The sequence below is a fragment of the Narcine bancroftii genome, chromosome 8, assembly GCF_036971445.1.
Source record: "Narcine bancroftii isolate sNarBan1 chromosome 8, sNarBan1.hap1, whole genome shotgun sequence".
NCBI classification, from domain to species: Eukaryota; Metazoa; Chordata; class Chondrichthyes; order Torpediniformes; family Narcinidae; genus Narcine; species Narcine bancroftii.
The window spans coordinates 34423065-34438109 of record NC_091476.1 but is presented as its reverse complement, the minus strand read 5'-3'; the positions used below and the strand labels follow the sequence as shown (position 1 = coordinate 34438109).

Sequence of the window (15045 nt, the reverse complement as noted above, 5' to 3'; positions counted from 1 at the left end):
AGTACTATTCTGCAGAATGCTGATTTGTTGCATTATTCTTGCCCAATCTGCCTAACTCAACCTCATTGTTCAGACCAATGATAAAAAAGATACATTACTTTATTCTCAGCCAATAAGAAATGTACAATTGTTGATCAGCCAATGAGAATTCATCAAATTGTTTGTTTGTGTCATTTTGATTCAGATGAGCTTTGATTACTTAATTTGTTAGAAACAGCTTCAGTAACAAGTTTTTTTTTTCTTTGAAATCAACCACTTTTCTTTTTTAAAAATCAATCATGGCTGAATTTTACCATGAAGCCTACACTGAGGGGATTTTAAGAGAATGAACCAGATTGAAATCACAGGTCCTCAGCTGCGCAACTTAACCCTGGACCATTTTCTTAAAGAAAACAGAATTCCAATCCAGTCCATCTTTTCAGTAAAATGAGTTCAGTCTCCCCAACTGCCACCTCTTTCACATCTTCCCCAATTCCTTATCATACAAGTTTGATTGTTCATTATGGTCAATCTGCATAACACAACTTACAGTCCTTATTAAACAGTTCTCAGTAATAACTCATTTATCAGACAAGAAGAAAGATAATCGAGTCAATCACGCATACAATTTATTCTGACGTGATCTATCATGGCAAATTTCAAATTCTAATGAAGATTGGGTATTAGCTACGTAAATGGTGAATCAATAAACGTGGAGTAAAACATGAAAATCTGAAGAGACCATGGTTGAAGTAAAAACACAAAGCTGGAGAAACTCAGCAGTTCAAGCAGTGTCCTTTACACAGCAAAGATAAAAATACATTACTGACATTTTGGGCTTGAGGCCTTCATTAGGTTCATCCGAAGTAACAAAATAATTCCTATCACAATATTGAATGAAGCAACATTTCCCACTGCATGTCAAAGAATTAAGCATGGATTGACAACACTGCACCAACCAATTAGATGCAGTTAGGGAACAAAAGAAAACTGTCTGTTGAAAGCAAATAAAGAATTATGCATGATATGATCTGCACTATAGTTTGGAAGAATGAAGATCCAGTCTGTTCATTTTTTCTTTTTCATGAGCTTCATATTCTCTCATCTCACCTGTAAATCTTATCCATCCTTCTACCAGTACCTCCAATCCTTTGTTATAATAATGACATTTGATTACATTTATGTGTACCTCTAAAAAAAATTCTTACTTGCTGTAGACAAACAGGTATTGTGTTTTGAAAAACTTCAATATCATTAAATTATCCCAGAAAAAGATATTCATAGTTATAATTGTGCAAGAAAAAAGTGGTGTTTCAATTGTGTGGATAAGTCTCTTGGTAGCGCCGGAGTAGTTTGTGGTTAAGGGAGGTTCAAGGTTTCTGTATCTTCTTCCCGAAGGTAGCAGCAAGAAGAGGTTGTGACCAAGGTGATAGATGTCCTATCTGAGGTTAGCTACCTTCTTGAGGCAACATCTCACTTTGATGTCTTCAATGGTCAGAGCTCATTAAGTTTGTTACTTTCTGCACCTCTGGGCACCGATATTACCATAACAGGCCGTGATGTAATCAGTGCACCTGAAGAAGTTTGATCAGCATATCAAAGGCATGCAAAAATTTCCACAAACTCCTGAGGAATTAGTAGAATGGTGTGCTTTCTTCTTAATTAGATCAATGTACTAGCTCTCAGAAATGTCCTCTGATTGGTGGGCTTCCAGAGATTTGAAGATTCTCATCCTCTCCACCTGTCTCATCAATGCAGGCAGGTGCATGTTCCCTCAGGCTCCCCTTCTTCAAATCCACAAATAAGCTCCTTGTGTCATAACGGCAACTCAAACTATCAGAAGGCCTCTCAATGTGGCACAAGATTGGTATAACCTCCAAACTTTATAATCCTGTCCATCTAAAAAGAAATCTTCATGCTTGCTTTGTATTTTTTTCTTAAATGGCCTTGTAAATCTACAACAACTTTTAACAAAATATCAAAACAGGAGGACCTCAGCCAATCTCACAGCGTCCATAGATTTTTAAAAAATTACTGAGGTTTCAGCCTGAGCCCTTCCTCAAGGTATGGGTCCCTTGACAAGGCCTGAAATGTCAGTAATACATCTTTACTTTCTATAAGCATTGCAAGACTAGCTGAGCTCCTCCAGCATTTCTGTGTTCTAACTACAACCATAGTGAATGCAGACTTGCGTATTTCACTTTCTTTTAACATTCCAACTCGACTCAGCATTGAAGCGTTTCCTCATCTTCGGACCAAATTATACCTCCCAAAAAAATTTAAATAAGCTTTGTCAGATGAAAGCGCAGAGGAAATAATAATCACATCAGCTTCCAAACTGGATAACTTGTCCTAAAAATAACAAGCAGGTGGAGGATAATTATGTGCAAATCACTTGCATATCATACATATTTTCAAAGAACAGTGTGGTCAAAAAACCACATCGAAAGCTGCAGAGAAGATGGAAGTCTCTGATGAGGCATAATTGGAATAGCCACGGAGGTACACTGTTAACAATATTATCTGATCAATGAGTTCATAGCCAAGAGCATTTATGAACTAAGAATATTGCCTGAAGAACATTGGAGTTACACCATGCAGAACAGGAAGACAGGCAGGTGCCAGACTCTCCACCAGCAGCTTTGCAAGCTTTTGTCTCCTTTCCGGTTGACAACAGGTCAGCAATCTTTCCATGGATGCAGCCTGCCACCAATTTCTATCAATGGATTGTTTTGGACTGATAACCCAACTGACTGACCGACCCAATTATCTCCACCCTGGTTGGTCATACGATCATGAAATGCAAGCGACTGGGGGAAAAAACCACAAAACTAAATTTGACAATCGCCTACAAAAGAAAGAAATCAAGATAAAAGTCCTAAATGTTTGAAGAGATTCATATTAGTTCACACACAGTGGCGCAAAAGACAAAAAGGATAGAAGTTTCAGAATGTTGGGCCTTTGGCAGCAGGATGAACTCAGCTGGAACAATTAATGAGAAGAATGTTGTAATCTTGGATCAAAAATAAAGGAAGAATTTTTAAAGCACCATCACTGAATCAGAAATTAATGAAAGTGCAGAGCATGTGGATGAACTGCACGATAAAGTGAAAGCCTTTTATGCAACAAACGCCAATTTTATCTTCATTTTCAGTTAAATGAAATCAAATGTGATAAATACAGGAAATGTCCAATTTCCCCTGCTTCCAAATGGCTGCAATTGCAGAGATGATTTCTCCTCTGAGAACAACTCAGTCTTTTTTTTTTATATATATACCAGTCCAATCATTCGCACATTGTCCAGAAAGTCTCAGTCACTCCCCTCAAGACAACATTCATCCACGTGCTAAACTTGCCGTGGAACCTCGTAGAACGAGTCCCCTTTGGAGGAAAGACTGCACCGCTGGCAGAAGTTTAAAGTGCCACCTTCCAGAATGGATTCAGGCACCTCAACGTGTTCTTCAAAGAAGTGAAGCCCAGGATAAACCAAGCAACTTTCTCACATCCCAGCTGGTCTCAATGGCGAGACTGACCTTGCATTTACTTTAATAGGGAAACTAGTTACGCTAAATCACTTCTGGAGAGAGTAGCAGGTTTCAGGTCAAAGGGCATGGACGAGAGAAGGGGATGTGCCCTCTAGACCACGATGCCCACTGGATTAGCACCCTGTGTATTAGGAAACGCCATATGGAGCTGATTACCAACCCCCAGTATTAAGTACAGTCATTCCTTTAATACGGGGGGGTTGGAAGAGCAACAGCTGTCACTGGCTCCAAGGGGCACCGGCTGCCAGGCCCATGACCCCCCCCCCCCCCCCCCCCCCCTCCACGCCGATGGAGCCAGGGCATGTGGACCCCCACTCACCAGCTTGGGCTTGTTCCTCGGGTCCTCCTCCGGGGGCTTCTTCTTCGAGGCGGGTCTGTCCCGGCTGCGAGGCGGCGACTCGCTCCCTGCCGCCGGCTGCTGGCCGTCCATGTTGAGGCTGGTGGCGGTGGCTCTTCACCTGGGGGTGTCCGTGACGGCGACCCGGCCCACCATTTCACTCCTCCCCCTGTCCCTTACCCTCACTGCTGTCCCTGGAGTGGGGGGGGCTTGCAACGTCGCAGCTGTCGAGCCTGAAACTCACTCCCCCTCCGTCCCGTGTCGATTTCCACGCTGAAATCCACACCCTGCTCCTCCTGCCCGCCAGCGCGCATGCGCCCGCTGCTGCCCCGCCCTCGCTCTCCATCCATTGGCTGGCTGTGACGTCACTCATCGCCGCCAGGGAGCTGACGTCATTGGGAAGGAATGAATGAGTCTGCTTCAACATTCAAGTCAAACGACAATTGAGTAAAATTAAGTATTTGGAAGGGAACTTTCTTTCCATTGATGCTGAGATTTTACAGGTGGAAACAACTGAAACTCAACAGTAATATTCAATCACAACATGTGATTGCAGTAAATTCTGCATTACCAAATGTTTTATCCATTTAGTTGGAGATATTATACTTACAAATATCAGATGCCAGCAGTTATTTGGATACTTTCATAAAGGCTCAAGCCCGAAACGTCGGTTATGTATTTTTACCTTTGCTATATAAAGGACCTGCTGAGTGTCTCCAGATTTGTGTTTGTACTGTCTGCTACATTGTTGGGTGGGAAAGGACATGGGGATTCCCTGACGATTGCTCTCAGGGCCCCCTTTTTAAACTGCAGCACCTGGGTAGCCCACAGGGGGTCAATCCATTAAATCACCAACCCGACCATTTGAAGGGGATCCCAGCCCCCCTGGGATGACACAAGTGACGCGTCACGCACTCACGGGAACGATCGGTAGTCAGTGTTCCACTCTCCCCACCAGCCATCAGTCGCCTCCCTTTCAATCCCCCTCCCCCGTTAGTCACCACCCACTGTCAATCACCACCCCCCATCAGTCACCCACCCTCTTTAGTCACCAACCACCATCAATCACCACCCCACAAGTCAGTCACCCTCCCCCCCATCAGTCACCACTCCCACGGTCAATTGCGCCCCCTCCCCATCACCAACATCCCGCTGCCGCGAACGTTGAGCCGTCACTGTGAATCGGAGTGACGTTCGCAGCAGCAGCAGTTCGTGGCTCCCCACTCTCGTGCCCCGGCAGCAGCGGCCGCTCTCCCGCCACTGGTGGCACTTTCCTCCCCCACCGTGGCAGCAACCTCTTCCACCACCCCCCCCCCACCCACCCCAGGCCCCACAGCAGCAACCCCTCTCTCCCCCGATCGCAGCAGGCACTTCAGCTGCGGGTTTCCCTATGATACCAACGTGCAAGTGCTGATGTCACCAGAGTAACCAGGTTGGCCATTACCTTTTTCAAACCGCCTAAGCAGGATGCCCACGTACGTTTTATTGGATTCCCTAACCACCTCTGAGGTAAGTCAGGGACCCATTTGGGTTCTGACTGGGTTGACCTAATTGGACTTTTTCAAATCGCCATGTAAATGGACCGCTAACCATGCATATTGCCCAGTTAACCCCATTTTACATGGCAGTTTGAAAGGACCTAGTAACTTCAGTGCAGTAAACAGCCCCAAATATTTGGAAGGGAACTTTCTTTCCATTGATGCTAGTACTGAGATTTTACAGGTGGAAACAACTGAAACTCAACAGTAATATTCAACCACAACATGTAATTGCAGTAAATTCTGCATTACCAAATGTTTTATCCATTTAGTTGGAGATATTATACTTACAAATATCAGATGTCAGCAATCATTTGAAAGGAATTACAGTAAAACCCCTGGTATCTGGTACCTTTGGGGATTGATACTGGTAAATGTATATTCTGGTTGCTTGAGACTTACAATTCCTAACTAATACACCTGCATTAAAAATAAGACAAAAGACAAAAAAGCTATATTGTATTTGCATTGAACAAACTTCACTTGCATGAAAATGTAAGCCTTAAAGCATTTTAGTAAATCTTCAGTCACATTCTTTGAAATTATTTAACCATCGCTGCATCTGCAGGTTCTTTCCACTCCACAGAGCTGCACGAAAGACGAACAATAACATTATAGATAATTAAACCCCCCTCCCCTCCCCCCAAAAGTGTACAGATAAAGCTTCTGACCGGGGCGACTTATTAAAGAGAGATAAGGAGACACATTAAGAGTGTCACCACTAAGGCAAGTGGCATCAACCAGCTCTTCATCCTTGGTGAAACTTTTGCTGTATCACACAACTTTATACAAACAGCTGCTACGAGCAAAATACGACCAAGGCACTCTGTTAGCTGAATATTTTCTCCCATCTTCCAAACATTTATATGTTACTTAAGAGAACATTTACAATTCTAAACTTAAGTATACTTTACCTTTTATTTATTTTTTAATCTATTTTCGACTCTTTTTTATGGTTGCTTCAGACTGCCGATTGCTTGAATTCCAGATACTAGAGGTTTTACTGTAAACAAAAGTGCTGAAGAAATTTAGCAGGCCTCACAGCCTGCTTGCCAATGTTTCAAACCTGTGCTCCATCAAGGTATGAGCAAAGTGTTGGCAGGCACCTTAATTAAAAAGTTGGGGGGACGATCACAGGCCAAAAGCCAAGATGGACATTGATAGGAGGGCAGGAGAGAAAAGCTGAGACTTGATCAGGTGAAGGGGATACCTCAGAGCTGGGGGATAGGGAAAGAGAGGGACTTGGTGGTGAGGCTAAGGGAAACTAGAGAAGTAAAGGTTAATGCCATCTGGTTGGAGATTGTCCATTTATAGTATGAGGTGTTCCTTCAATTTGTGGGTGGTCTCAGTTTGGCAGTGCATGACATCATTTATGTATTTATTCATAAAGAAGTTGAATTTTTGTTTGAAATCCAGAAATATGCAAGAATGGGTCATTTCTAGGTGCACTCACACCGATATTTTATTGATGTAGAAATTTCAGAGAGCTTATACACATTTCTACACTTGTTGCGAGTGCACATGCCTGCTGGAGTGTAGACTGAAAGACCTGAAATGGCAACACATGAGAAGGCACACCAGCACCTCTACTTACTGAAGATTTTGGAAAATTCAACATGTCATCATATGTCTACAGATGAATATTTATTAATTTATTTTCTCTTTTATATTTATTATATTTTTATCTAATACAGTAAAAACCCTATTATCTGGATTTTAAGCAACAATCATCTATCAAGAATACGTGCTTAAAGAGGGCCCAGGGAATCATCAAGGACCCTTAACATCCAGCCCACAGAATGTTTGAGACACTACCTTCAAGACAGAAGAACAGGAGCATAAAAACCTTGTCTGCCAGGCAGGGAAACTGCTTCTTCTTTCAGGTCATGAAACTGTTGAACTATATGAGAAACACCCAAATTATTTTTTTATATGCATGTATGTTGTTTGTGTGTGTGTGCACTGCAGTCCAGAGATACATTCTGTTGTCGGGTTTTATATATATACGATCAGATGACAATAAACATGAACATGAGTTCATGAATTTCACTGCCACTTCAGCACAGAACACAGTGTATCTTCAAAGACAGCATTAATGATAATATATAAAAGAGCTAATTATGGTGCAAGATCAATGGATGAAACGGAAGTATCATATTCTGGAGGTAGCATCATCTTTCCATCATTACCTGCAAATTTAGACTATATTGACATATATAACTGACAATCATTCAGTGACAGGCAGCTAAGAGTAGCTGTGATAGAAGCACATTTAATAGTGGCATTTAAAAAGCTTCTAGATAGATACATGTAAATGAGGGGAATGAGGGATATCTGTCAAGTGCCAGCAGCAGTTTGATTCGGGCCTTTTGTTCGGCATGGACACGTGGACAAAGGCTCTGTACCTGTTCTATGCATGTTCCATGATATTAAAGCTGAAAGGTACATGTTACACGAGGATGTAAGCTGAAAACTGAAGCTACAGTCTTTGTGGGATGCATCACTCAGGCTACATCAATGCTGCATTTACTTGAATAATTTGCCCTTGCGGTGCACTCCTGATAAATTAGCATGTTATGCTGTTTTAATATACACTGCATTGTTGGATTATAAGTTCCTGCAAAGAGTAGTGCTTTTGTTTTGCCAAAGAAAAATATGCAGTCAAATCACCACAAGATATTTTAAACTTGTTTTATTTCTTGGCAACAGGAAGACAATACCGGAGGTTCACTTTCCCAAAGTGAAGATTACCAGAACAGTTCCATATCCTCCTTCAGCACATGGTCCCAAATCCTTAGAAATCCCCATAATTACCTCAAACCTCTTGAGCAAACCTACTTGCCACCTCACCTTAGAAAGCATAAACATTGTTTTGTTCAAGTAAAATCATTATCCCCATGTCCATACTGGTTTCCCTGAATGTCTCCGGCCTTGCAAAAATCATACACCTGTGAAATATGAAAGTCTGCAAAATCTGTAATTGTAGTAAAAACACAGAGGTGCTGGAAGAACTCAGCCAGTCTTGCAGTGTTCAATGGAAGGCAAAAATATATTACTGATATTCCTGGTCTGAGCTCCACAGAAGGAACTCAGTATGATTTGGACTGTCCATAGGAGCTGAAGATATATTACTAACATTTCAGTCCAGAAGGGCTCAGGCCGAAACGACAGTAATATATCTTTACCTCCTACAGATACTGCGAGACTGATTGAGTCCCTCCAGCATTCCTGTGATTTTACTCAACCCACATACCTCCAACAGCTCAAACTTACCTCTGAGTTCTGTCGCATGTTTTGGTTTATTTGGTCTTCAAAATGCACGTCAGAACTGAGCTGATGGACTATTACTGGAGAAGGGAAGATCAACTTTTGCAGTGGACCAGAAACTGTCTTTTATTGCAACCAAAAATGTGTCAACCACCAAGCACTGCTCAAACCTCAAAACTTTTCCCCATGTTAACAGTTTTTAAATAGGAGACTACTTTCAATCTGTTTCTATGTGATCCTTGGCTCTCATTGTTTTGTCCAAAAAGTTTTATTTAACTGTGAGTGGGTCACCTTTACTGAGGAAATGTATTGATATGACCAAATACATGTTTAAAATTTAATTTAATGGCATTAAAATCAATATGTGCTCATTTGTCTTGGTCTGATCCTTCTCCGAACAATTGCCATCTCCTGTCTTTATACAATAAATCCCATGGTATCCAGAATTCAAGCAACCAGCAGCTTCAAGCATTTGGCATTTAAAAAATCAAAGAAAATGCATTGATAAAAAGTATGTGTTTAAAACTGGCGCGCCTCACCATTGGTTCACCAATCACACAACATGGAATCTCAAGCAACCAGAAAATACAAGGGGTTTTACTGTACTTAGGCATGTCTGGGGCAGATGTGAAGGGCCTATCATGCTGACATTTTACACCCTGCCATACACCATGAGCAACTGGCCCTAGGCAGGCACCGTAGTCCAACATCCTTGACTGTGTTTGATGGCAAATAAAATTGAGCACCTTTTATCAAAGGCAAAACATGTAATTGGCGTGAAATCCCAATAAAATTGAGTAAACATTTTTGTTTAATTTAAAAGATGTTTTGGTCCTTCTTTTATTGGTTGGATTAAGGCTCTATATAATAAACCGGTAGCTAGAGTATTTATGAATGGTTTGATTTTGGAATCTTTTAAGTTAACTCGATCAACTCGTCAAAGTTGTCCTTTATCACCAGCTTTGTTTGCTTTAGTGATTGAACTTTTAGCACAGATGATAAGACAAAATACACAGATACAAGATATGAAAGTGTTAGATGAGGAGTATAACATTAATTTATTTGCTGATAATGTTTTGGTGTATTTAATAAACCCAGCTCAGTCACTTTTGCACTTGAAGGAGTGTTTAATACAATATGGATGTCTTTCTGGATATAAAGTTAATTGGGAAAAAAGTGAAATATTACCAGTAAGTGAAGGAGACTATTCAGTTTATAAGAATATTATTAATTTGAAGTGGACTGATCGAATTAAATATCTGGATATAATTTTGAATCTTAATTATCAATCTTTATATAAATTAAATTATGCTCTGTTAATAAAAAATTTAAAACTGATTTGATTAAATGGAAATATTTACCTATTAATTTAATGGGGATAAATACAATTAAGATGAATATCTTTCCGCGTATACAATATTTGTTACAATCTATTCCGTATTTACTTGATAAATTTTTTTTTGAGATTTAAATAAAATGGTTAGGGAGTTTTTAATGGAAGGGTAAATTTTCGAGAGTAGCTTTGAATAAATTAACTTGGAAATATGAGTTAGGGGGATTACGTTTACCACATTTTCAAAATTATTATGAAGCAGCCCAACTTAAATTTATTAGTTTGTTGATGGATTTGGTACGGCCTCCAAGTTGGGCTAAAATTGAGATGGCAAGTATTTCTGAATTTGAAATACATCAATTTTTGTTTAGGTGGAATATGAATTTGTTACAACAATATAATGTGCCTATACTAAAACATTTAATGAAGTTATGGATAAAGAAAAATAAAATGATAGGTTCTAGGGGTAAATTATTGGCTTTGACTCCGTTGTATAATAATCAACTTATTTCTTTTTCAATACATAATCAAAGTTTATTGCATTGGAGATTTAAAGGTGTGAAAAATTTGGGAGATTGTTTTAAAAAGGGTAAGTTTTTATCTTTTAATCAGATGAGGGAAGATTTTCGTATTGATAAGAATTCTTTATTTCTTTATTATCAAGTTCGATCTTTGGTAAAATGTATATATGGTAGAGATATGATTTTACCTAAAATGACTAAATTTGAGACTTCTCTTATGAAGGTGCCAGAAAAGGGTTATATTTCATTTATGTATCAAATATTACAGGATGGCATGGATAAAAAAGGTTGGGATAGATCTAAAATTAAATGGGAAGCGGATATTGGTTTTACTTTTTCCGAAGAGGATTGGTTAGATATCTGTTATGATATTGTAACTAGATTGTTAAATGCACATTATGCAATGATTAATTACAATTTTTTACATCAATTGTATTTGACACCTGAAAATTTTTAAAAATATGATTTTAATGAATCAGATTTGTGTTTTAGATGTGGTGATATGGTTGGAACTTTTTTTCATGCTGATTGGTCATGTATACATATACAATCTTTTTGGAAGAAAATTCAATCGTTTTTAGAATATCTGTATAAGATTAAAATAGTTTTAGACCCAACAGTATTTTTATTGGGTAGTTTGCAACCTCTGAAAGGCTTGGAATTAGATAAGATTCAGCTTGCTTTTGTATATTTAGCTTTATCCATTGCGAAAAATTGTATTGCGAGTATGTGGAAAGATACAAATATGATTGATATTAATAGATGGCATAATGAGATGAAATATTGTTTAATAATGGAAAAAAATTATGTATGTTTTGCATAATTATAATTTTTTTTATTAATAAGTGGTTGTTATACTCGGAATATTTACATTTCAATTTATATTGATTAGATTTTAATATGTATATTTAACTTTTTTTAAAATATTCTTTCTTTTTTCTTTTTTTATGGCTCTCCTTAAGAGAGTTGGCTGAAGGTGGGGGTCTTTTCTTTTCTTTTTTTTATATAAAAAAATTTTCATGTTCATGTTTAATTGCTGTATATGTCATATAGTATTTGATTTTTGAACGAATAAATAAAGTTTTAAAAAATAATTTAAAAATGTTTTTAAAAGTAAACTCACACGCTTGGAGAAAAAAAACAATACACAATGGTCTAAAAGAAGAATTTGCCGATTATATCTTGCTCCATAATCCCCTTTGAAATCGGTGGAGTCAAACCAGTCATAGGGTTCAAGCAACACATGAAACTGACCTCTATCACTGGCCTCCATGTGGAGTCCAGCGGTGAAATGAATTTGTGCTGAAATGTCTAGGACATTTAATTCCGTTTAATTCACTGGAACCCTTTTCTGATTAAAACTGATTGCAAAATGCTGGTATGATCCAGCAGAATATGTCATTGTTTAATTAGACTTATCTTGAAACCATTTTTTTATGTGTTACATTTACTTGAGTTTTTATTTCCAGCTATTAGGGGAGTATTGCATTCACAACCCTTTTAGTGCAGAAGGAGTTCACTCAAACCCTGATGCTTGTTTTGACTCTGAATGACTCATGCCATTTACATGATACTGTTTATTCCAGGGTGCAGTTTTTGCACTTCACATTTATTTCCCTTAAATTTTACCTTCCTGTCTCAGCAGTTTGCTTCCAACTTCCTGAATGTTTGCCTCTGACCTATTCATGTTTACTACTTCAACAAGTTTTCCACCATCGATTAAGATCAAATACTGGTCTATGTCATTTATTCATAAGAATGAATAGCTCTAATAAATGTAGATTCCACAGTACAGTTCTTTCTGGTCAGATAAACTTCTTTGAAGATATTTATACTGAGTTTTAAAAAAAACAATGCTTTAACTTAACTAAAACATTGTGTGCCCTTGTAATCACTGCAGTTTAGAAATGATGTGAATGACTTTGAAAGATTGATGGGAGCTTTTACTCAAATAGTTTCAAAGTTTAGTGTACTAGCTTGCATGGATTGACTGGAAAAACCCAAGGTTGTTCTCTTTAGAGAAATGAAGAATGAGTGGGGATTTGGCCAAAATGTTGAAAATGATAATTTGTCTATAGAAAGTAAATAATTAGAAACTGTTCTTATTGATGGAAATGTTGCAAATAATGAACAGTTAAAGTGCAGAAACAGAAAGAATAAGAAATAATCTCATTTCTAAAAGAAAATGCCAGGGTTGGAGAGTGGAGAGTGGAACACAGGACTGCTCTGAAAGTTTCTATCACCTGGTCTTAACATTGGCAGCTGCATACAGGCTTTAAACAGTCTGTTAAAGGAGCCAACAGTGTTTGTAAGCAAAATCCTGCAACTGTGCAGGTCTGTGCCCAAGATAGCGGTGCCATCACTTCTGGTCAAGTATTTGGAATTTCCAGTTATCTCATCAAGAAGACATCCATAATTGTTTATGATAGTATAAATCTCTGGTGACTTAGCCAATGAGTGGTTGGTGTGGCAATATATTCCTTCATGTAGCAGGGGTCACAAGGGGTTTGCAGCCTAGAGCAGGGCACCACAAATGGAGAACAAACTCTGTTGAGAAGGAAACAGCATAGGACATGATGCTGCAGGGAAGATAGCCATCACAGCCGACCAGTGAGGGTCTTGGTGGCAGAAGGACCCCTCCCCTCCCCCACAAGCAGCAGGTGGCTTGTCGTCAGGGGACCCACACAGGCTGTGGGCTGCTGGACACTGGCTTGAGGAAACAAATAATGAAGCCAGGATTCGAGAGGGTGTTGGGGGCAAGAGAGCTCCTGAAGGGCCTTGGGTGCTGAAGCCTTTCTGATTGTGTAGTAGATGTGGATCTCGAGCATGGGTTGCCGATGAATCGACCAGCAGCTTATGCAGCTACAGGAGGTGTGGGAGTGCTGAAGGTGAATCCATGAACACTCAGTGACTCTGAAGAGATTCTCTTTTGCTTCTCTCGCTTGTGATGTAAGGGGCATCATGCAATACTACCAGTGACTCTTTGTCTGCCTTACAATAGTCAAAAGTTAAAGTATATCACATATCTTTCATTTTTAATGTATTATTACATGACAGTAAAAGGAACCTTGAACCTTGAAATACAGCCTGCAACTATGGAGAGAGAAACAAAGTTAATATTCTATGAGAACATTTGCTTTATGCTGATTTACAAATGAAACAATACAACATAAGGTAACCTTTTTAAAAGAATGTAATTAAAACTAGTGAAGCATCATCTTGAAGGCTGGCTCTTCTTCCAATTAAATTTAAGGCAATTAACTCACTAACTGACTGCATCATGGCCTAGTTTGGAAATTGGAGAGCCAGGGATGCAGAAGGCTACAGATAGAGGCAAACCTTTACAAATCCACCATGGGCACCAACTTCCTTTCAATTTATCAAAAATACTATATATACTTGTGTAAAAATCATGTTTTGTATACCAGCTTTAAATATTAAATTTATGAGGTTGACTATTACATGGATACTACTTTTGATCGTGGTAAGTATCTGCATCGCTCAAGGCGTTAGGAGCTCTGATGTGCAGGCAGCCAGCACTGGGTGGTAAGTCCTCATTTGAGGCAATTGGAGCTCCAATGGATGAGCATCTGGAACTGGGACTGTTCGAGGCATTGGAAGCTCCAATGGGGTGGGGCGGGGGGGAGGGGGGGTGGCATGAGTTTGTGACTGACACATTGGAACATCTTACCTGCACGTGGCTGGGACCAAGGTCAGAGACTAAAATACCAGATTTTTGGTCAACTTTTTCATGGTATTGTCTTTTTCATGTATATATAGTGTGTGAGATGCTGCCTCAACAAGGCAGCCAACATCATAAAGAATGCCCATCACCCTGGCCTCAATCTCCTCTTGCTGCTCCCTTCCAAAGTTCAAGAATAGTTTTCTTTCAATAGCTATCAGTCTCCTTATTGTGCCCATACTCTGGGACCAACAAAATATCTGTCTTAATTGTCAGGGTATATACATTTTATCAGATGCAAGGATCGATAATGAGATAGACAACAGACTCGCCAAGGCAAATAGCGCCTTTGGAAGACTACACAAAAGAGTCTGGAAAAACAACCAACTGAAAAACCACACAAAGATAAGCGTATACAGAGCCGTTGTCATACCCACACTCCTGTTCGGCTCCGAATCATGGGTCCTCTACCAGCATCACCTACGGCTCCTAGAACGCTTCCACCAGCGTTGTCTCCGCTCCATCCTCAACATCCATTGGAGCGCTTTCATCCCTAATGTCGAAGTACTCGAGTTGGCAGAGGTCGGCAGCATCGAATCCACGCTGCTGAAGATCCAGCAGCGCTGGGTGGGTCACGTCTCCAGAATGGAGGACCATCGCCTTCCCAAGATCGTGTTATATGGCGAGCTCTCCAATGGCCACCGTGACAGAGGTGCACCAAAGAAAAGGTACAAGGACTGCCTAAAGAAATCTCTTGGTGCCTGCCACATTGACCACCGCCAGTGGGCTGATATCACCTCAAACCGTGCATCTTAGCGCCTCACAGTTTGGCGGGCAGCAACC

General features: G+C 39.8%; 1 protein-coding gene across 7 annotated transcripts in view; it reads right to left on the bottom strand.

Annotated features, from left to right (window-relative positions):
• Window positions 1–4188, bottom strand: part of diaph2 (diaphanous-related formin 2) — a 569879-nt gene extending 565691 nt beyond the window's left edge. For 5 of the 7 annotated variants that reach the window (XR_011343048.1, XR_011343047.1, XR_011343049.1 and 2 more), the window contains exon 1: window positions 3844–4187. Coding sequence is in view for 3 of the 7 variants with exons in the window: in XM_069893428.1 (XP_069749529.1) it covers window positions 3844–3954 (111 nt within the window). In the remaining 4 variants the exon portion in view is untranslated. Of the gene's footprint in view, window positions 1–3843 lie in introns of all 7 variants that reach the window. The other 2 variants (XR_011343050.1, XM_069893430.1) reach the window with 1 other exon arrangement.
• Between the last annotated feature and the right edge of the window lie 10857 nt (window positions 4189–15045).